Genomic DNA, 25,400 nt, shown 5'->3' with positions numbered 1-25,400 from the left:
GGACAGAAAGAAAGAAGGAACGCAAGAGCAAAAATTATACTTTTCCTTCCCTATATTTATCCTTTTGTCTCCAGTTAATCCAAAAGCAAAACAGAGAACCCACCACCACATCTCCCTTTTCTAGGACTAGACAGAAACAACACAACAATAACAACAAACAGCATCACTGTACCACCATTGTCTTCATCACTTTTACCAACACCATCATCCATTGATGTTTCTTCCACATAATTCATAACTATTGGGTTGGTGCATAATTATTGCGGCTTTTTTCAACAAATTTTATTCAATAAGAACAATAACAACATGTAACAAAAACATCTTTAAATGATTATGCCGGAGCATATTCACCATCTACTTCAATTACTGCTTCCCATTTGCTTGGCAGACGGTCAGACTGTCATATAAAGATGTTTTTGTTAAATATTGTTATTGTTTTTGTTGAATAAAATTTGTTGAAAAAAAGCCGCAATATCTTAATTTCCAATTATCTTAATTTCCAATTATCTTAATTTCCAAAGTTAAGAAGTGGAGTTAGAAATCTTATTCTTTTTTTTTTTTTCCTTTTTTTCTTTTAGACTGCAACCATGATAGGGTACTGCCCTGAAGAATTTTTTTTTTTAACAAATCGACCCCTGTACCTTTATATAAGCCTGGTACTTATTCTATTAGTCTCTTTTGCCAAGTCACTAAGTTACAGTGACATAAACACACCAATACCAGTTATCGAGCAGTGGGCGAGGGGGACAAACACAAACACACACACATTGAGATATATATATATATATAGAGAGAGAGAGAGAGATGGATGGATGAATGGATGGATGGATAGATAGATAGATATTTCTAATAAGTGGGAATTTGTCAGAAGGCCTCCAGGAAAGAGAAACGATCCATGTTACACAACAAAAACAGTGAAATTTGGGAGTAAGAGTCTGATGCTTTGGGGATACATAAAAAGTGATGGTTCAAGAAAGTTGGTTAAAATTGACAGCAACTTGAATAGTACCAAATACATCCGGTTGCTGAAGGACAATTCGATACCAAACTTGTATGAAGGTAAGATGACAGAGCTCAATGCCACAGACTGCATGCAACACAACAGAGTTTTTCATATTGAAAGATTGGCCAACTCAGAGCCCCGACTTAAATATCATTGAGCAAATGTGGAAAGAACTAAAGAGAAGAGTTTGTCAGAAGAATCCACACAATCTTGAAGAGTTGTGGGAACTCAGCCACAGAGAATGGCATCTCATATTTGTGAAGATGGTGAAGGATTTGTATGCATCTCTTCCCAGGTGCATTGAAGCAATTATTCAAGCTAAGGGAAGCCACACGAAATATTAACAATGTACAGTAACTTCTTGAAATGAACATCATGCAATAAATTTTCATTATAGACATTTTACTGTTTTAAAACACTGTATCTTGATTGGTGTATGTGAGGTAGCCATAAACTGTTGCACAGCCATTTTTGGTGGTCATTTCGCATCTTTACCTCTCATTCAGAATCCCTACTACAAAATATAATGATTAGGTATGGAAATGACTCCAACAAAGCCAATGTTTCATCTGTAAAAAAACGCAATGTGAAACATCCGCTTATAAGTTGGCAATTAGTAGAAATTTACAATAGTTAAAAGTGGCCAAATGGTTTTACACGGTACTGTACATGCACAAACACACAAACACATGCATAAACACAAATCAAATAAGAGTATAGAATGAACCAAGTCAACAGGACAAGTTTACTTTTTTGCTTTGTTTTTTTTTCTCAGTGACTCATTGTTTAATCCCCATATCAGTCATGACCAAGCAGACATCCAATACATCATTCATGCTGTGATCATCCCATTTTTTTTTTTTTCAAAAGTATCAAGAGAGTGCTGTGTAATCTGAGGAGATTTGGATATTTCTTGCAACCAAGTAGAGGGCCGCACTCTCACTGCGTCATGTAAGTGTGCATTTTCCAGGAATTGAATTCAGGCTGCCTGTATGAGACAAGCAATATTTCTACCAGTGAACCATTGATGGTTTAGTCCAGAGGAAGGGGTTGTACCTTTGACCATCACAGACCCACCAAAACTGGTGAGATTGATTAGATTCATAACAACTGCATGAAAAACGTGGATGGAGAAGAAATTCCAGAGGGACAATGCTCAATGGAGGAAGGATTAACACAAAGTGATTAGTGTGAAACCTGGGAAATACAGCAGTGATGAGAGTAGAGATGAGTGAGTCAGGCAACCTAGGTAGAGGTGGTATAAGGATATGGTTTGAGATAAGTTTTCTAATTATTATTGTTATCTTTATCTTCTATCTGTTTCAGTCATTGGACTGTGACCAAGCTGGGTACTGCTTGGAAGAAGTTTTCAGTCAGATGAATTGATCTCAGTACTTTTTATTTTAAGCCTGGTACTTATTCTATTGGTCTCTCTTACCAAACTGCTAAGTTACAAGGACATAAACACAGCAACACCAGTTGTCAAGTGGTGATGGAGGACAAACACAGACTATAAGATACATACACACACACAACAGGCTTCTTTCCATTTACATCTACCAACCCACTCACAAGTTCCAGGTTCAGTCCCACTGAAGCTGGAGCCATCTGGTTGGGAAGCAAACTTCTTACTATACAGTCATGCCTGTGTCTATCTTTAAAGATGAAAGAATTTTTGTTTTTCAAATCCACTCGCAAGGCTTTGGTCGGCCCAAGGCTATAGTAGAAGACACTTGCCCAAGGTGCCACACAGTGGGACTGAACCCAGAACCATGTGGTTCATAAGCAAGCTACTTACCACACAGCCACTCCTGCATACACTTAATGTAGTTCTTGGAGAGATTCAGTACAATACAGAATGTGACAAGGCAGGCCATTTGAATTACAGGTATAACTCATTTTTGCCAGCTGAGTGGGTTGGAGCAACATGAAATAAATAATTTGGACAAGGATATGAAACACCGCCAGGAATTGAACTCATGACTTTATGAACAGAATCCAAATACACTAACCACTAATCCATGCCCCTTCACTATTACCCTACTAAGGCAATTTATTACATACTTATAAAACATAAAGAATAAGACATCTGATGATGATTGAAGATTAAATTAGTCAGTCTAGCATAAATATAAATATTGAAAATCTTCCCTCTCAAAAGTTTAGCTTAACAGTCTGATAATTCACTGTATCATATTCTCCTTCTATAATCCACCAGCGTGATAGCACAAGCTGTGTTTATCACTACAAAAGCACCAGAGAGGATCTCTTCTCAGATTATGAATCTTCTCTACCCTAAGTTATATTTTTTTCACTATTTTATATCCAATTTTGCATGCTTATAAACAAGAGTGAGGATAGATTAATAGTACGTCTCAGACCAATTGTTTTTACAGCTGAATGCTCTTTAAACTACTAACATCTTGACTGAGAAGTAGATGGGATTCTCTTGTTTTTATATTTTTCTATATATATATATATATATATATATATATATATATATATATATATATATATATATATATATATATATTTTCTCTTTCCATGTTTCTCCTTGATTTTTTCTGTGTTCCTTTCTGTGGAATAGCGTAGGCTCGAAACGTTAAAGACTTTTTCAATTCCCGAGCATTATACTAATACATCTATTTGTTTTCTACACCACCTGTCTTCATCTGTTGTTTTTTTTTTGCAAATCATCATCATCATCATCGCCGTTAAACGACGATGATGATGATGATAATATATATATTACTTATCTTAATAATTTTGAAGCACACTCTACAACTATCTCTATTCTTCCTCTCTTCTTTCTTTCTGTTTTTCTCTCCCACCCTTTCTCTAATTCTTCTCCCCCACCCTTAACTGTCCCCTTTCTCTCCCTCTCTCTCTTCCTCCTTGACTTTCTTGTTGCTCACACATGACCAACGGCTATCTTTCTTTTTTCCCCTTGTCTTACAAGAGACAAGACACACTTTTGCCTGTCTCCTGTCAAAGCTCATTTCTCCAACGTTCACCACTTCACCTCGTTATGGCAACAGCCCTTACCGTTTGTTTTTACTGTTTTGTTCTTACTGTCCTGTTTTAACCCTCCACAAATCCCAAATTTTATTTAATTTGCTTTGTGGGGAACGACTGTTTTAACGAAGTTGCGTCTTGTCCCAACATTCGAAACGCAGAGTAGATAAAACAGGGGACAACTGATGAAGGGATTGTTCTTTATGTTGCCTGTCTTGTTTCTCTACTTGTTTCTTTCCTTGTTTGAAAAAAAGTTCGTTTTCCATGTTTTTGTTTTTTTATGTTCTCGTTTTTCATTTCGTTCACATTTTTTTGACATCCTGTACCCATATATGCATTTATATATAGGTATGTACAAATATGTATGTATATATGCATATATATATTATTTATATTATTATATATAAGGACATGTGCCCTTTCACACATGCATATACACACCATGGACTTCAGTCTCTGCCTACTATATTTGCTCACAAGGCTGCGGTTGGCCCATATGTGTGTGTATGCATGTGTTTGTGTGTGTGCACATGCGTCCATGTGTGTGTGTGTGTGTGTGCACATATAACACACACACACACACATATACACGTCTTCACAACACAATTCTCTCAAAACTCTGTGACCCTAAATAATGGTGATGTTTAGTGCTTTATAAATGTTAATGTTTAATCTATAATATTTATTCATTTGTACCAATTTTTTCCCTCCGAGTTAAGCAAAGACAGTAATATGCCATTTCTAAATGAAGGGTGTGACACAAAACACACATCCAATCACACACATAGAACAAAACCCTTCAAAATGAAATATCAACAAAATAAAAAAAAAAACAGCAATAATCCCCCCACCTTTTCAAAAAAAGCATAGCACTCCCCATTAAAAGATCACACACCCTCTAAAATATAAAGTGAAATATAAACAACAAACATCCTTCAAAATAAAGCAAGAAACCCCTTTTTTTTATAAAAAGAAAAAAATATAGTGATGGGTTCCCTTAACAAAAAAAAAGCAACAAAGCTTTTTAAAAGAAAAGTATATATAACAAAATAACCAAAAAAACTTCAAAATTATAAGAAAAAAAGACTGAAAAAAGATTCAACACAATGAGACAAACAGCATAGAACATGAAAATATAAATGCACTTTCGCGCTTACGTTGACAGAACCATGACAACAACAACTACAATCACTGCGTGACAGAGTGGAAACTAGTTCCCACACTATTAGAAATGACAGTGAAAGCAGAGGAGAATGTTTGACATTTCCACCAATCTACAAGCACAGACATTTTGAAGTGTGACAATGTAAATAGGGGGTTAGTATAAAGAGTTGCTAACAGACAGACAAGTGAAGTTAATAAAGAGAAGAGGAGATTAATAGGTAAATGGTATTTATTGAATCACAGAGCAAACAGCCTGAACCAATAATATATTAGACAATCATATGGAGAGGTCAACTGTTTTTTACTGTGTCACTGGCAAAATTATGTTTTTCTCTAAAGCCAATACAGGTTGTTAACTCTAAACCAGTCCACCAAACTGGGAAAAAAAACCTATTGCTGTGTAAGTTCAACAACTGACTGCTGTTAGCAGGGGCAGCACTGTAAAATTAAAGAGTGTTCTGTTAACTTGCAGTCTTCTTCAACTCTACTTGTAAGTTAAGTTTGGAGAGACACTGGTTCTAGCAAACAGATTTGCTTCCTAGAAACCTGGCATAAAGATGAGTAATGAGGGAACCTGCACAAGGTCACTAGTCCTGCTAGAAATAGCAACAAAATTACCCTCAGTCAAGCACTGGGGTCAATGTAATTGACATACCCCTCCTCCAGAATTGCTGACCTTGTACCAAAATTTGAAATCAATTTTACAGTTGTTGGTTTTAGCCCCTGGCCAGCTCTGGTCAAGCAAGTCTATGACCAAAAGGTACTGCAACCATGATCATCCTGTCTTTTCAAACATAGTTTGTTTGTTTTTTTGTTTTTTTTCTCAAGCAATATTATCCTGTCTTTTATTTGGATATAGACTATCAGAGAATACATTATTCAATGTGTTCTTTCTTTCCCCCAAAAAACAAGAGGGGAAAAGGGTGTGATTTGGGGCAAATTTGGATGTTGTTCAGATTCCTCTTTCCTCGTATTGTAAGTTCTCTGATTCTGGAAGGAAAAATGTGGGCAGAGAAGACAAGAAAAGACGACAAGTATAAGAGGGGAGGAGGGTTATTGTTGTGAAGGTGATGGGAGAAGAACAGATAGGCATATTGGATGGGTTTAGGCCAGGCTGATATAAAGCTTCTTGTTAATTCAGTAGAGCTGAAACCATGAAAGTAGAGAGAGCAGAGACAGGATAGTGTCAGTAAGCTTGAAGTTCAAATTTCAGTTCTAAGAAATCTCAGGCCCTCAACACAAATACACAATCAATCTCTGTTGATTCTGTCTGTCTGTCTGTCTGTCTCTCTCTTCCACTAACAAATCCTAATGATTTTGGCTTGTGTAGATCATCCAGAATTTTATCAATCTGACATTTTACATCCCTGCTCTTCCATTACTCCATGTAATTTTTGTAGAAATTGCAAACTCTCAATTATTCATTGCAAAAACAAAAAAAAAACAAAAGGAAAAATGAAAATGAATGGAAGAATACCCCCCAGCAAGTCCTAAAAGCAATACTTACAAAGACACGCCATCGCTTCCAGAACAAAAACATAACACAGACACCAATTGTAATTACCTGCAATACATGAAAAATGAAATATTAGTTTCTTGAAGAACAAATTGACAAGTGCACACATACAAGCATATAAATGCACACAAATATATACGTATACTAATACACATATAATAAATGCATGTATACACACACACACACACAACTGCGGCCATGCTGGAGTAAAGCCTTTAGTCGAGCAAATCTACCCCAGAATAAGCCAAGTGCTTATTCTATCGGTTTCTTTTGCCAAACTGCTAAGTTACAGAGACATAAACACACCAGCATCAGTTGTCAACTGATGGTGGGGGGACAAACACAAACACACATTTATATATATGATGGGCTTCTTTCAGTTTCCGTCTACCAAATCCATTCACACGGCTTTGGTCAGCCTGAGGCTATAGTGGAAGATACTTGCCCAAGGTGCCATGCAGTGGGACTGAACCCAGAAGCATGTGGTTAGTATATATGTATTATATAACCTATATATATATATATATAGGTTCAAGCATGGCTGTATGGTTAAGAAATTTGCTTCCCAGCCACATGGTTTCGGGTTCAGGCCCAGTATGTAACAACTTAGGCAAATGTCTTCTACTATATCCCCAGGCCAACCATAGCCTTGTGAGCTGGCCATGAGGAAATAGGTAAGAGTTGGTGACAAGAACATAGAAAATCTGCCTCCAATAAGTTCCCACTGACCCATGTAAGCTTGGAAAAACTGGACATTAAAACGATGGTGTTACATAAATTCTACTTCATATGTAGGACGCTCTTTTTTTATTTCCTGATGGTTTTTGTTAAAGTAAAATGTTTTTTTTTTTTAGTTGAGGCAAAATGCCCTAACTTTTCAAATGTGAAGTATCACTAACTCTTCAGATACGAAATTTAAAAAAAAAGTCTGATTTTTTATATTTGTCCTATTATTATTATTATTACTATTACTATTATTATTATTATTATTATTATTATTACTATTACTATTACTATTATTATTATTATTATTATTAGTAGTAGTAGTTAATGTATTTGTTTTTTGTTGTCAGCAATGAAGGAGGTGTGTGAAACTTCAAATTACTAAGAGTTAAGGTGTAGAATTTCACCAATGTCTAAGAGGCACAATACAATGGCTACTACAGTTAAATTGAAACTCATAACCATGTGATAAAACAGTCTATCAATTTAATTCACAGCTAGAGTATTTCCTTTTGTTTGTGTGTATGCATATATATATACATACATATATACATATACATATATATATATATATATATATATATATATATATATATATATATATTGTAATAGTGAGTCAGTAGGAGAATAATGTCCATGACCTTTGTGAGTCAACTCCTCTAGAGAAAACTGAAGGGATGAGAGAGCCTGCTCCTAAGGCCAGCCTGAACATCTATATATCAATGTCTGCAGGAACAAAACGTGGGTGTGGACAAGAGAACTTGGTATGAATGGAAGGATTGCCAAAGAATGAAGTGAAGTTCAACAAAGGCATCCAAGTAACTGGTGATGATATTTACCAAAGAATGACTTGCTAGGTGTGGTATCTTCTCTGTCCCTCTCTCTCTCTCTTTCCCCCTCTCTATCTACTTATCTATCTGTCTATATCACAGGTTAAGAAGCCCACTTTGCAACCATGTGGTTTCAGGTTCAGTCCCACTGCATGGCACCTTGGGCAAGTGCCTTCGGCGATAGCTCAGGGCCAAACAACATCTTGTGAGTGGCTTTGGTAGACGGAAACTGAAAGAAGCCCATGTCTGTGTGGTAAGAAGCTTGCTTCACAACCACATGATTCTAGGTTCAGTCCCACCGTATAGCCTCAGGCTATAGTAGAAAGTGGTGTGTTTACATCCTCATAACTTGGTGGTTCAGCAAAAGAGACCAATAGAATAAGTACCAGTAAATAAAAAATAAGGACTGGAGTCAATTCATTCGACTAAAATGGTGCCCCAGCATGGCCACACTCTAATGACTGAAACAAGTAAAAGGGATAAAAAAAAGAGAAAAGACAAGTGCAGGCATGGCCGTGTGTTAAAAAGTTTGCTAACCAATGACATAGAACCTTGCCCAAGGTGCCATGCAGTGGGACTGAACCTGGAACCATGTGGTTCGTAAGCAAGCTACTTACCACACAGCCACTCCTACACCTACACATTTATGTATGCATACATTATATCCAAAGCTTATAGTTTCTAAATGAAAGACAAAGATAGCACAAAGCACAGAGTTTGTTTTTAACACATATTTCAACTACAACCATGGTCACCAGTCTAGTTTCACACTATGAATTTCCATATGGCTTCTAAAATTGTAAAACTCAAATAGTAAGCACACTCTCTCTTTTTTTCCAACTAGGGTAGCCTTGTATTTCCTCTACAGCAGGACACCTATTTCTATCTCTCTATTATACTTTATTTAACCTCTCATCACTCAGCATGCAATGACCGCCATCAATACTTCTCCCCATTTCAGTTAATGGGGTTTTGTCTTGCAAGTTACTTAGTGACCTCACTGGTGCTGGTGCCATGTAAAAAAAAACACCCAGTACATTCTGTAAAGTGGATGGTGTCAAGAAGGGCATCCAACCATAAAAAAAACAATGCCAAAGCAGACAGTAGGGTTTGGTGCAGACGTCTGACTCACCAGCTTGTGTCAAACTGTACAACCCATGCCAGCATGGAAAGCAGACGTTAAATGATGATGATCACCGCCATCATCATCACTATCATTTCCTTTAGAGACTGTTTTCCAAGGTGACATGACACACACACAAACTGAGAAGCATTTATATCTTACACTAATTTCTTTAGAGGTCACAACGGGGAAAACACTACCTACCTAACACACACACACACACACACACATACACATACACATATATGTATATAAATATATAAACATTCACACATAAACATCCATCTGTTATTTGAAGAAAACACAAGAAAATGTCAACTGCTAATGCTTCCAAACGACTGTATGTATGCCAAAGTGTGTGTGCATGTGCATATATGTGTGTGCTTGTGCATGTGTGCATTCACATATGTATGCACGTGTGCACACATGCACATGTGTGCGTGTGTTGTATGACCGATGTTATCTCTCAAAGAAGATAATAACTGATTTGTTATCTCATTCCCCAACATTATAAAAGCGTAACTTGCAATCTTTCATCTCTGTCCTGCTTTTTCTTTTAGTCACCCACATTTTACCCGTACACATGCACACACACACACACACACACATGCATACGCAAGCTCATGCACACAAACACACACCGACTCCAAGTCTCTATTCAGCATATTTTATATTTCGTCATAAAACAACATAAACATTCTCTCTCACTGCCGCATACATAGATATACCCTGGTGGTTGTCTTTTATAAACACACTCTTTCAAACATAACACATACACAGAACTTAACATCCCATCTTCAAAACAGAAATGCATATTTAAGAGAAATAAGAAAAAGTGGAAAATAGATATTAGACAATGGCTGTGTGGTTAAGAAACTCATTTCACAACCACATAGTTTCAGGTTCAGTCCCACTGCATGGCACCCTGGGCAAATGTCTTCTACTATAATCCTGGGCTGACCAATAACCTTGTGTGTGTGTGTGTGTGTGTGTGTGTGTGTGTGTGTGTGTGTGTGTGTGTGTGTGTGTGCACATCAGTGTGTGTGTGCGTGTGTGTATTGCACACATCCATGTGTGTGTTTGTGTATGTGCATGCATATGAGTGTGTATGTGTATGAGCATGCACATCCATGTGTGTATGTGTGTATGTGTGTGTGTATGTGTGTGTGTGTGTGTGTATTTAACTAAAGTAGCTGGTAACTGGAACCACACCCTGTAGTAAAAACCATACTATAAACATAAGGCGAGTGCAGAAATGATGTATGAGTAGAGGGTGGGATCAAGAGGGTGGGATCAAGCAAGAGGGTGGGATCACTTCAGTCATACAGCAGATAACCTCTCTTGTGCTGATGGCATGATAAGTCCACACTGTATGCACCCATTCCATGCTGTGAAGTGGTTGGTGGTTTAGGGAAGACACTCAACTGTAAAATCTATAATTGGCAAGGCTGTGTGGTAAGACGTTTCCTTCTTAACCACACGGTTCCAGGTTCAGTCCCATTGCTTGGCACCTTGGGTATGTGTCTTCTACTATAGTTTTATGCTAACTAATGTCTTATGAGTGAATTTGGTTGAAGGAAACTAAAAGCCCATCATGTGTAAGTATGTATGTATGTATGTATGTATGCATGCATGTATGTATGTATGTATGTATGTATGCATGCATGCATGTATGCATGTATGCATGCATGTATGTATGTATGTGTGCACGTGTGTGTGTCACCGACCATCACTTGACAACCAGTGTTGGTGTGTTTACATCTCCATAACTTGGCAGTTCAGCAAAAGAGAATGATAAAACAAGGACCAAGCTTTAAAATATAAAGAAAAATAAGTACTGGGCTAGATTCATTCAACTAAAATTTTTCAAGGCAGTGCTCCAGCATGGCCACAATCTACTGACCAAAACAAGTAAAAGATAAAAATACATGACATACACAGCAAAGATGGCTGGTTGCCTCTGTTGAGTGTCAGCTAACGAAGGGCAGCTACAAGTTGTTAGATGTTAAGAACCATTTGGTAAATGATGGCCTGATATAAAATGACGATGGTGACAATGATGACAAGTACAAAGAACATAAAACTATTAGTATGTGAAACACATTTTGGGGCCCACTTTACTGCTGAGTGGATGGTAGCAAGCAGAGTTAAGTGTCTGGGCCTTGGATGGCTACAGCGCAGCTGTGTGATTGACAGGATGCTGATCCTAGACTCTTACCTACACACACACTCTCTCAGCAATTGATTTGTTCACCATTCACCATCCTTATTAAGTCAGTCATCCATTACAGCACTCTGATAAAAAGAGACCAGATGAAATACAGCGGAGATGAGGCGAAGAACACAAAGAGCAACAAGACAGTATATATATACTACTACCAAAAGACTACAGGAAGTCGAGAGCATGATCAGGAATCAGGTTATATGGTTAAATCAGAGATAGGAAGAAGGAAAAGTCACTCACAGATGACATGCAATACAGTGACCTTTTACATTGTGTCACTGTTTGCTTATATCTTACTGTTGTCTAGGCAAAAAAACAAAAAAAAAAATTAGCTATACTCGGTTAATTCAACCTCAGAATGTTGCTTCCTATGTTCTGAGGATTTTATTATTTTTATTTATTAATTTTTTTTAAGGGGTAGTTTTACTTCCATGTTTACTGTGTAAACATATTCCTTCTATGGTAGAAGCTTGAAGCTTGGGTCTATCAAAACCTGTGCACAAAATTTGGTAAAAATAATATACTGAGTGAAAGCTCATCGGAAGAACAGTTTTTGTTTTGGCTGGTAGAAGGTAAAGACCCCCTTCGGTCATGAATGGCCATGGGATTGCACCTAGAAAGTTCCCCTCTGAGGCACAAGTCTGAGCAAATTTGTTTATGGAAAACTAGTAGTTGCCCATGCATACCACCTTCCCCTTGTCACACCACTGATGTTACCCAAGGGAAAGGCAGAAGTCAATACAGCTTGGCACCTGTGATATCACAACTCATTTCTATAGCTGAGCGAACAGGAGTAACATGAAATAAAGTGTCATGCTCAAGAACACAACACACAGCCCAGTCCAGAAATCAAACTCACTCCCTCATGATTGTGAGCCCAACACTCGAGCCACTGAGCATGTGCCTTTAGCTGGTAGTCTTAATCCATCGTCAATTTAACACCACTACCTGGCCCCTTGGCTCTTGAGTGCCTTTAGCAGAACCCACTCTGTTGTAACAATTTGCACTTTGGTCACTGATTCTACATTAACCATCTTGCTTCCTGCAACAAGTCTTGGAGACTCTGAAAGGATGCATGAGCAATAACCTTCCTTCTTTGAAGTAAATCATTAAAAAAAATTCTCTGCAGATCTGGTGCCTATTCATGACAGCTAGACTGTTGTTATAGTTGTTGTTATAGCTGGGATCAAAGGCTAATGACAGCCAATCCCAGAACTTTTTTTTCCTAAAGCCCGGTACTTATTTTATTGGTCAATTTTGTTGAACTGCTAAGTTACAGCAACTAAAAACACCAATACTGATTGTCAAGCAGTGGGGAGTAGGGAGGGACAAACATAGACACAAACACATACACACATACGACAGGCTTTTCCATTTACCAAATCCACCCACAAGGCTTTGGTCACCCTGAGGCTAAAGCAGAAGACACTTGCCCAAGGTGTCACACAGTGAAACAATCCAGAACCATGTCATCGGGAATCAAGCTTTTTACCACACAGCTGCACCTGCACCTATAGGGTGTGATTTCAGGGAAATTCGGTTACCAATACTAGGAAGAGGCTCCCTCAGTAGACTGTGACCACTACATGATGAATGAAAGCAATGTAAAATTATGTTTTGCTCCTCTTTAACCCTTTCACTGTGAAATTAAATTTCAAGATTATTCCAGTAAATGATGTTAAATATCTACCAAAAATAGAATTGCTATTTTCTGCAAGTCACGTTGCCACAGTAAACTTTACATATCTCAACAGAAAATAGTTTCAAATATGACATTCCTCAATAAAAGATAGATTGATATATAAACTACTTTACACAGTTAAAGGTAATGAAATTTTGAGTGTATATATTTAATTTCTGCAAGAAAAGGGTAAAATGCATACACACAGCGGAATGTTTGCAGCTTTTTAGAACTGATAAAGAAAGGGGAGGGGAGATATTTTTACACTTATCCACTCAGCCATCTTGACCCTACAGTCAATTCAGATTCATAGAAACTGACCCTGTTGCACGCACATGAACAAACACACACACACACACACATCGACATAATTTCTATTTCATCTAGTGTTTCTAGATGAGTTTATAAATTCTAAATTGCAGAAGAATTCATCAGTAAAGCAGTTTGACTGGAAATTGAAGGGATGTGAGTTCAAGTCTCATGGCTGGTTGCTGACAGATTTTTCTGCTCTGTAAGGATTTTATCCTATATATGCAGTTCTATCAGTACTTACGTGTTGAAAAAATATATCTTTCTACTTGTACAATACATTTCAGCTCTTCAAAAACAAACTTGTTTGTTTACATATGATGTAATATACATATATATATTTACATATATAAGTACATATATATTTATATGATTTGATTTGATTTAGTTTCAGTTTATGAGCTGTGGCCATGTTGGGGCACCACCATTTGGTGTTGCTATATAATTTTACTTCACTAATTCTTTTTAGAAATTGATGCTTGATGCATGAGGGAGTTTCATACTGCTGCCCTGATCTGCACTTCCTGCTGTGAAGTTGGTTCATCTGGGACACTCGACAGTAAGAGGTCTAGTTTTGCTTTGAAGACACTTAGCAAAACAGCAGTGCCCCAGCATAGCCATAGCTCTGAGCTGAAACTAAAAGAAAAAAATATATATAAGCACATGCACAATGGTGTGTGTGTGTGTGTGTGTGTGTGTGTGTGTGTGTCTTCTATACATACACCTTCAATAAAACCGTCTGAACAGGTCTTAACATGATTCTAGAATCTATTATTGTTTCTCTATTATGTAATGTTTCCAGTGATTTCTGGCTGATGTAAATAATCATTCTCACAGCCATTCATTTACACACACACACACACACACACACACACACACACATATATATATATATATATATATATATATATATATATATATATATACACAAGCTAACTAGAAAGTTTTTACAAAGTTACTTTGACCTGTTATAAACAGTTGACAAAAACCTACGAGTCACACCCTATTTTCTTTAAAAAAAAGAAAGCAACGATACAATGGATAATATATATCTAGATATAATAATAGGTCTGAATAAAAGATAGGATGGTCATGGTTGGAATGCTTTTGATCAAAGGCTCGCTCAGTCAGGGCTAAGTAAAACTGTGGTCCCAACCTTCCAATCATGCCAGATAAACAACACATGCCACACACTTGCACCAGTGACAAAATACTTAGCAGCATTTTATCTGTATGTGCTGTATTCAAATTCCACCAAGGTGAACTTTGCCTTTCATCCTTTCATGGTCAATGGAATTAGCATCAGCTGAGCACTCCCCACAAAAATCTCAGACCTTGTGCCTGTAGCAGAAAGGATTATTAAGATAATGTTTAAGGCAGCAAGCTAGCAAAATCGTTATAGCATCATGTAAACTGCCTAGCAGCATCTTTTTAGACTAAATCTATTGACAAGGTACATGTGGACAACATAGCTCAGACTTATGTCCAGCAACACTTTCTTCTAACTATATGTATGAGGATAGTTGAATTCTAACTATGAACCCAGCCATTTGTGGCTCCCGCTATTTCCAGATATAAGTAACAAAGCAGCTGATCCTTAATGGCCAAGGTACATATCTACACTCCCTACCAGTACATGCACAATTGCCTCTAAAACAAACACATGTAGAAGATACATGTGGAACATGCCAGAACACTACTACAACACTAAGAATACCATCACTCCCACACACACACACACACACACTCTGCTATTCATTCTTCTTGGGTAAATAAAATAAAATACCAGACAGCAAATACTGAAGGTCGACACCCTATCTCACACCCCTCTCTCTTTCTCAGAATCAGCTGCAGGATGTGGGAGACTACTTGCATTGTGCGTTGCCCTCAAGAAATGGAGAAATGTTGAGCAAGGAACATGTAGCATGCATGCTACAACAGCTTTCCAAAAAGACCTGAGGTGGCAGGCAGGAGATAGGAACAGACCAATTTGTTGTATGGCATGGAATTATATATGTATGAACACTCACACACTTGCAAACACATGCATACACACAATATGTATGCACACTTTTTGTATCTAATGACCCAATCAAATTTAATTAAGCACCTGCAACCCCTATTCTTTAACCATTGCCTCTCTGTCTCTGTCTCTCTCTCTCTCTCCCCCATTCTCTCTTTTCATTCAAAAACCCTTATTCACAAGCCTCTCCTTTTATTTCCCTTATCTATGTATCTTTCTTTTGCTTTTCATCTTCCTGTCTGCCTTTCTCCCTCTCTCTCTCTCTGCTGACTTTATTTTAACCCAACCCCTAAATTCCCCAAGCTATTCCCCCTTCTTCAATCATTCTCTCTCTCTCTCTCTCTCTCAATTTATTTATCTATCTTTCTATCTCTATCTATCTGATTCTCTTTCTCTTAGTATTATGCAAAACTTTCACCACATCCCTACACAAACACGCAACCACCACCATCACCATCATCATCATCATAACAACTGCTGGCTGATTCTCACCATCACATTCTAAGACTGCCTTGGTCTCAGTTACTTCTGCTGCTCTCATATTTCCACTTTCCCACAAAATGTATAATTCTCAGCAGACATGTAATACAACTGAGCAAGCAACAATTGCAGTAACAATTGCCACAGCAACAATAATAACTGAAGAAGCAGAGACTGTAGCAACGTTTGCCTGACAAAGTTCCTGCATCCACACAAAGTTACGAGGGGGAAGGAAATCAAATTTTAACCAAAGCACAAACCAAATAAACAAAGAGAAAATAGATAAAGTGGAATTATCATCATCATCCTCATCATCATTTAATATCTGGCATGGGTTGGACAGTTTGACAGAAGCTAATAAGCTAAAGGACTGCCCCAAGTTCCACTGACCACTTTAACATGCTTTTTACAGCTGGATGCCCTTCCTAACACCAACCACTTTACAGAGTGGGCTGGAGATTAGATAGATAGATGGATAGATGGATAGATAGATGGATAAATGGATAGATGGATGGATGGATGGATGTGAACAAACACACACATCTATATACACTGTCATCTATACATTCGGGTTTGTCCTTTACAGGTGCCAGTGCCACGTAAAATGTACTCATACCAGTGTTGTATAAGCGCACCCATGATAGTGGAACATGAAAAGCACCCAGCACACTCTGTGAAATGGTTGGTGTTAGGAAGGGCATTCAGGTGTAGAAATGTCACAACAGACAGACAGCTCCCCAACTGGCCAGCTCCTGTCAAACTGTCCAACCTATGCCAGCATGGAAAACAGATGTTAAACAATGGTGATGATGATCATATATCATATATATACATCTCACATAAAAAAATGGACGTTGACATCGTCATTATTTGACATCCATTTTCTCAACATTGCACAACTAATAAACCAATATTAAGAACTTCATCTGTATTGTTGTTCATCTCATTGCATTTGGCTAATTTGCTATGAACCTGGAGTTTGGATATTTCTCAGAGTATGTGTAGAAAATAGAATAAAACATAAAAAACTGTTTACAAGATATTTAGTTACACCAGCTTACTTTTATTTCATTAACACAGAGTGATTATTAGTTATATAAGGTAAATTATATAATCAAGACTTATTGTCAACTCATTAAGAGATGTGTAACCTTTATACATAACATTATTTAACAATAATAAGAAAAACGATTTCAAATTTCTGCACAAGGCCAGCAATTTTAGGGAAGGGGTTAGTCGATTACATTGACCCCAATACACATTCTGTATTGTAGTCAATGTAGTTCTGTTTCCCTCTTGCTTACAAACATTGCTTTTACAAACATTTTGAATCATATTTCTTTGTATGGTATATTGCTGTATGAAACTGGCACTCTGGTTACAACAGTAACTGTTCCAGCTGATCCGACCAGCAGAACAAACTGTTGATGAAATTAATGTGCAAGTAGCAGAGCACTTCATAAACATGTGTACCCTTAACATGATTTCAAAGAGATTCAGCATGACACAGAATGTGACAAGGCAGGACCTTTGAATTTTAGGTACAACTCATTTTTGCCAGCAGAGTAAACTAGACCAACATGAAATAAAGTATCTTGCTCAAGGACACAATGCACTGCCATGAATCGAACTCATAACCTTACTAAGCAAGGAAAAGATTAGACCACTGAGATGGTGGAGAAGCCATTAGAATTTTGGGATGCTGTCATTGTCTCTGACGAGTCCAGATTTGCTGTATTTCCTGACAGTGGTTGAGTGTGGGTCTGGAGACTTTGTGATCAAGAATTTGATGTGGAAAAAAATGAGGCCAACAATAAAACATGGCAGCTATTCTCTGATGATCTGGGGAGCAATTTGGAGCAATGGTTGATCAGAGCTGGTGGAATGCTAGGGAAACATAAACTCAGATAAATATGTGTCCATGTTGCAGTAAGGACTCTTTCCAAACTTCTCAAGGGGTGAAATAATTAAAGAAAACTCTTTATTTTTTTTTTTGTCACATGGCTAACTTGACCCAAGATTTGTTGGATGAGAATGGCATTAAAAGGCTTCCATGGCCAAACCAGTCACCAGATATGAACCCTATAGAACACCTCTGGGGCATAATGGACAGGACACTTCATAAAAAGAACAAGAAAGCATCTTGCATAAAACTTTGCAAGAGAATATTTATCATCTCATCAGTAACATGTTTAATAGGGTCCTTTCATTGACAAAAGCAAAGGGCATGTCTATTAAATATTAAATATTCACATTATAACAATTAATAAATAATTTGAATGTATAATTTCAGACTTAAATAAATTTTAATGATTATAAGGGTGTCTATTTATTTCTGTCGCACCTGTGTATATTAAGTTCTAAGACCAGGTTGTTAATATCACTATCAAGCAAAATCTTAATATGTATGTGTGTGCGTGTGCGCGTGTGCATGTATATATATATATATGTGCACATATGGACACACACATGCGTGTGTGTGTGTGTGTGTGTACTGACAAACACGTAGCAGAAAGACTGACTTAGCTGTGAATTGAATCAAGATTTAAAACTGAACCAGGGCACATGTGCTCAAAAAGCAGCCAAACATAGATAAAGCCTATTCCTGATATTGTAAACAGACACATATTTATGTGTGTGTGTACACGTGCACGTGTATCATAGATACACACCTGTACTCAAACATGCCTATAAGTATAAATGCACACAAAAAAATCCTCCACATCTGCAAACACACACACGCACGCACAGGTAAATGGATGCAAACGTGCACAAAACATGCACACGAAACAGTTGCAAGGATAAAAATATTCAGATACACACAGAAAACAAATACACACACAATGTCACACATGCATGTACTTAGGGTGAGAGATTAAATATTATTATAATACATTTATTTACATCTATGGGCAGCAAAAGAAAATGTTGCCACACCCATCCAGAACATCTGGCTAATTGTATAAATGTTGTGATGGATATTACCAAATATCATACAGCAATTTATAAGACTGTAGATGCTTGTGTTGTTGTAGTAGTTTAGCTGCAAGTCAAACCTGATCTAGCAGGCCTATGATCAAAGACCTTCCAACCATGACCATTCCATCTCCCTGTTTTGGTTCCGTTCGATTTTTGTGTGTGTGTGTGTGAGTTTTTTTTTTTTTTTCAAAAATATAAAGTATTTAGAACTACATTATCCAATGTATCCCTCCATTTGTAAGATGGTAGAAGGTAATTTTAAGGAGATTTGACTGACATTTCCAATAAACCAAGTAACTGAATAAAGACTGTCACATTGGGTTGTATTTGTACATTTACAGTATATATGGGAAATGTGTGCATGTGTGTGTGTGTGTGTGTGTGTGTGTGTGTGCATGCATGAATGCGTGCATATGTGTGGGTACATGTACATACTCCCAGCTGTATAGATAAGGGGCTTGCTTCCCAACCATGCGGTTTCAAGTTGTCCACCAGAGGGCACAAGTGTCTTCTACTACATCCCTGTATCAATAGTTTCTATCTATCAAATACTTGTGAATGGATTTGATAGAGAGAAATTGCAAGAAGCCTCTTGTGTGTGTGTGTGTGTGTGTGTGTGTGTGTGTGTGTGTGTGTGTGTGTATATATATATATATATATATAGATAGATAGATAGATATTTCGTTCATTGTTTAACATCTATCTTCCATGCATGCATGGGTAGGATATATATATAAAATTAGGTTTAAACACTTGAACTCAAAGTAAAAGTGTCATAACCAATAGCTATAAATAAAAATGTCAACAGTATATGTGTGGGTGTGTATGTATATATATAGATACACATATAAACACATGCATGCATGAGTTTATATACGTACATATTTATATTTATATATATATATATATATATATATATATACACACACACACAAAACTGTGTCTACATATATAAAAATTACATATATGTGTGTGAGTGTATGAGTGTCTGTGTCTACACATACACACACACACACACAACACAGCACAGGCATAGCTGTGTGGTTAAATTAGGTGCTTTTCCTTCTCAATCATGCAGCTTCAGGTTCAATCCCACTTTCTGGTCCTTTGGACAAGTGTGTTCTACTATAGCCTCAAGCTAATCAAAGCTTTGTGAGTGAATTTAGTACATGGAAACTGAAAGAAGCTCATTGCACGTGTGTGTGTGTGTGTGTGTGTGTGTGTAAGAATGTGTGCATGGAGGCCTCCTCATCTTAACATTGTTGTGTCACTCTCATACAAGCAGTATCAGTCATTTCCAATCTGGCATCAAAACATGTCCGGTGATGAGGAAATATTACCTTGGTTGGAAATAGATGAAGGACATCTGTGTATGTATGTATGTATGTATATCTATATATATTCTATATATATATATATATATATATATATATATATATATATACATATATACACACATATATACACACACATCCACACAATATGTACGTATGTTTGTATATACATATAATATATACATACATCATACATAGAAGTGTGTGTGTGTGTGTGTGTGTGTGTGTGTGTGTGTGTGTGTGTGTGTGTGTGTGTGTGTGTGTGTGTGTGTGTGTGTGTAGCAATAATTATTTCTATTTTCTTATCTCTCATTTTCCCCTTTTGTCTATCTTTCACCTGTGTATACATTTTCCTACCTATCTATCTATATCTCTCCCTCTATCTTTCTATCATCTTTAGAGAGCCCTAGTTACTCATCTCCTCTCCTAATATGTAGTGTTTGTTACATGACTCATAAAGAACCTATGTTATTTCATGACTATTTAGATTAAGCCTTTCTAACCCCTTTCATTATACAACTTCTTAATAAGCCTCAGGTAGGATTCACTGTTTTTGTAAAACTTCCAAATAAAACATCTTTTTCTTTCTTCTGTTTTCTTTTCTCTTTGTCTCTTTCTTCACCACTACCAACTTAACCACAGAAGCTCCAAAGATCATTTTAGTACAATTATATAGATGCAAGCATCTGAGCCGCAGGAAATAACAAGAAATGGTCATAACTGGATCGACTTTGACCTGCTGGATCAGAGCTGACCTCGGGATCCATATATGTGTACATTTTATAAAAATATACCCTCATCATCATCATTATCATTTAAAATCCGTTTTACATACTGGCATGGGTTGGACATTTTGGCTAGCACTGGCAGTCTGGAGTGCTGCACCAAGTTCCAGTCATCTGTTTTGGCTTGGTTTCTATGGCTGGATGCCCTTCCTAATGCCGACCACTTTACAGAGTGTACTGGGTACTTTTTACATGGCACCAGTACGGGTGCTTTTTTTTGTGTGCGTGTGATCATTGCATTGCTCATTGTTTTAACGCACACATTTTCATGCTTGCATGGGTCAGATGGAATTTCACTGGAGTAGGTCGTTTACAGCTGGATGCCCTTCCTGTTAACAACCCTTCAACAGTTTCGGAGTCAATAAAATAAGTACCATCAACTACTGGGGTCAATGTAATCAACTTCCCCTAATCTCAAAAATGTTGGTCTTGTACCAAAATTCAAAAGAAATTCTGGTTTAAGCATCCTATGTAACACATCATAACTTTTTTTTATTCTTTTGAATTTTCAGATGCTTTTGAATTTGTGTTCTACACACAAGAATTTATACAATTATGAAAAAATGTTTTTCAGTTTTTTTTAAACTCCTCTTCCTCAAAAATCCTAAAAGTTCCACTCTTTTTCAAATTTTTTTAAAAATCAGAGTTTAAAATATGAACAGTCTGAATTTTTTGCTTAAATTCCGGCAATGGATCACCCTTGGGTGCACATCGTCATTCCATTAAATGCATTTATGAGGAAAAAAATATTGAAAAACATCATCATCATCGTTGTTTAACGTCCGCATTCCATGCTAGCATGGGTTGGATGGTTTGACAGAGGGTTGGCAAGCCAGAAGGCTGCACCAGGCTCCAATCCAATCTGGTAAAGTTTCTACAGCTGGATGCCCTTTCTAACACCAACCACTCGGAGAGAGTAGCAGGTGCTTTTTATGTGCTCCAGCATGGCCGCAGTCAAATGACTGAAACAAGTAAAAGAGTAAAAGCGTAGTGAAGTGGATTATTGGTCCACTGTCTGACATCTATTTTCTACAATGACACATACACACACATTTAGTCCTATCCAAGAGCATTCCCACACATACACACAGATTCTTCTACCTTGCCCATTAGTGCTGATGTGATTATTGTGGTCAACAGAAATTCAAGTCTTGATTGCTATAACAGCCCACCTCACAGCTATCATAACAGGATGTTGGAACACAGAATCATCTAGCAGATGGTTTGGCAATGACTCTCTCTCTCTCTCTCTCTCTTCTCTCTCTCTCTCTCTCTCTCTCTCTCTCTCTCTCTCTCTCTCTCTCTCTCTCTGCATAAAGAACATAAAGAAGGGGTAGTAGTGGTAGTAGCAAAAACTGTTTACTATTTGAATGTTGTTGTTGTTGTTGTTTAGCCCCAGGTTAGTCTTTACTGAGCAGATCTACCATGAAAGAGCATTCCAACTCAACTGTGACCATCCTGTCCTGTTTTTTTGTTTGTTTACTTTTTATTGATGGTAGGTTATGATTTGAGGGAAAATTGTCTGCTACTCTTAGCAAGTCAAACAACTACATAGAGACTCCCTCATTGGGTCGATTACAACTTAGTCTGCTGAGAATGGGTAGCCATCAGCCACCTTAGAGTGAATTGATGTTAATATAGTTGGTATTTGTGATGATAAAAAAGATATGACAGAGGGAGAGTATTGTGAGGTAGAGGGTAAAAACTGGTGGTGGTTATGGTGATGATGACGGTGGTTATGGTGGTGGTGGTTATGACGGCGGTGGGTACTGTCAGTGTTCCTCTTAAACCACTGCAAGTCAACTTTCACAGGAAAACTATGAGCAGAGAGAGGGGAGCGTTCTAGGAAGAAGGTGGGGCAACACTGTGTAAAGGAAAGACATGGTGTAGTGAATCTGGAAGGTTGATGAGAGGAGGAGAAGCAAGTAAGTTCAGAATGCATGAACAGAAGTGGCATGAGCCCAGCCAGTTACAAGGAGTGGAGGCCAAGCAACATTTATTTCATTGGACCTAGAAGGAAAAATGACAAAACTGATTCCCAGCTGAAGTTGAACTCTGAATGTACTGCAATGTGTTTTGTCTGTCACCCTATATAAGGCCACAAATTTTGGGAAGGAATGTAGTCAAACGGGTCTGCATCAGAACTTAACAGCAATTTATCTTATCGACCATGAAAGGATGAAAAGTGAAACCAACTTTGGTAAGATTTGAACATAGAACGTAAGGTGACATAGATGAATACTGCAAGGTATTTTATTCACTACCCCTCTAATTCTCGAATGCTTCATTCTACAACGACAGCAATTACTATTATCATAATTATAATAATAATCATATATAGGGCTCAATGCATCAGATTCTTACAAATGGAAAAATCAATTACATTGGTACCAGAATTTCATTGCTACTTTATTAATACAGGAAGTACAAACAACAAAGTCAATCCCCCAAAAGAAACTGAATATTGCAAGGCGCTTGGGACCAGATATTTTGGGGGTCTTTTTTTTGTTTACTAAATCTGTGATTCACCAATATAAGAACTGACTTTATATGCCAATTATCTCAATCTGTCTGAGTCATACACACAAATATGCACATACATATACACACACAGAAACATGCACACATACATACATACACTCAGTACTGGTTTTACAGCATGTATAATATCTGATATCATGGGAATGCAACTGCATCCCTAGTAAGATATAGGGTATAAATAAATATATATATATATATATATATATATATACATACAGGAGGATGGTAATAGAAAACAAGTGTGTATATGTGGATATTCATACGTGCATAAACGTGTGTGCATGCTTATCTGTAGACAGGCAGACAGACAGAGCAGTAAGAAGGTAATGTTAGTGGTTAATAGGAGTTACATATAAGAGAGGAAAAAGAGCTATGGAGTAATGAAAGTCATTAAAGCTGATAAGGTGATAATTAGAAGTAGAAGTGTGTGCGTATGTGTACATGTACATCATCATCATCATTTTACATCTGTTTTCCAAGATGACATGGATAGGATAATTAGATGTGAGAATGTATGTGTGTGAGGAAGAGAGAAAGGGGTAGATGGAGAGAGAGGAGAGGAGGGAGAGAGAGAAAGAGAGAGAGCATGTGAGTCTGCATGCTTTCCATGCTAGCATGGCTAGAACAGCTCACCAGGATTCAACAGTCAGAGGACCACAATTTCGTCCAATGCCTCATTTTTGGCATGGTTTCTACAGCTGGATGCTCTTCCTAACACCAACCACATTACAGAGTGCACTGTGTGCATTTTTCACGGCACCAGCAATGATACATGCCTAAGTGATTAAGAAGTATTACTTCATCATAAACATCACCATCATCTTAATGTCCACTTTCCATGCTTGCATGGGTTGGACGTAATTTGTTGAGGCAGATTTTCTATGGCCGGATGCCCTTTCTGTCAACAACCTTCACTTGTTTCTAAGCAAAGCAATATTTTTCCCATAGCTAGACATGTTTTTCATGGACAGTTGGATGTCTAGACAAGGGTAAAAACAAACACACAAATATGCATACATAACAGATACACAGGGTGGGCCAAAAGTCACACACCAAAACATTTGACATCTTATTTATATTGTTATTATTATTATTTATCTTACATTATTATTATTATTCATTTTGTTCATCATGTACATTATTTTGTCCAATATAAAAAAAAATTGAAGCATGTGTTTGACAATTCTGGAGCTTATTGAACTTATTTTATGCCCGACTTTTGGCCCACCTTGTATATATATATGTGTGTGTGCGCGCGCGCACACACAAAAGCACCCATTACACTCTCAGGGTGGTTGGTGTTAGGAAGGGCATCCAGCCATAGAAATCATGCCAAATCAGACTGGGACAACAGATGTTAAATGATGAAGATGATGATAAAGCCTTGTGAGTGGATTTGGTAGACAGAAACTGAAAGAAGTCCATGTGTGTGTCTTTATATCTGTGTTTGCTCCTCACTACTGCTTGAAAACCGGTGTTGGTATGTTTACATCCCTGTAACTTAGCAGTTTGGCAAAAGAGACTGATAGAATAAATACCAAGCTTCTAAAAAGAGTACAGGGGTTGATCCATTCAACTAAAGTTCTCCAAGGCAGTTGCTTCAGCATGACCACACTCTAATGACTGAATCAAGTAAGCAATTAAAGGTGATTACCAGATCTTTCAGCACT

At 37.4% G+C, this 25,400-nt stretch overlaps 1 protein-coding gene across 3 annotated transcripts in view; it reads right to left on the bottom strand.

Annotated features, from left to right (window-relative positions):
• LOC106876391 (uncharacterized) overlaps positions 1-25,400 on the bottom strand; it is an 86,237-nt gene that overhangs the window by 32,306 nt on the left and 28,531 nt on the right. For all 3 annotated transcript variants that reach the window (XM_089363063.1, XM_089363064.1, XM_014924908.3), the window contains exon 2: positions 6,690-6,746. In XM_089363063.1, coding sequence (XP_089219189.1) covers positions 6,690-6,722 — 33 coding nt within the window. In that variant the 5' untranslated portion in view covers positions 6,723-6,746. The remainder of the gene's footprint in view (positions 1-6,689; positions 6,747-25,400) is intronic.

This window comes from Octopus bimaculoides, chromosome 14 (assembly GCF_046866305.1).
Source record: "Octopus bimaculoides isolate indiv1 chromosome 14, ASM4686630v1, whole genome shotgun sequence".
Lineage (NCBI taxonomy): Eukaryota > Metazoa > Mollusca > Cephalopoda > Octopoda > Octopodidae > Octopus > Octopus bimaculoides.
Note: the sequence above shows the minus strand (reverse complement) of the source record. Positions and strands in the feature narration are given on the sequence as shown.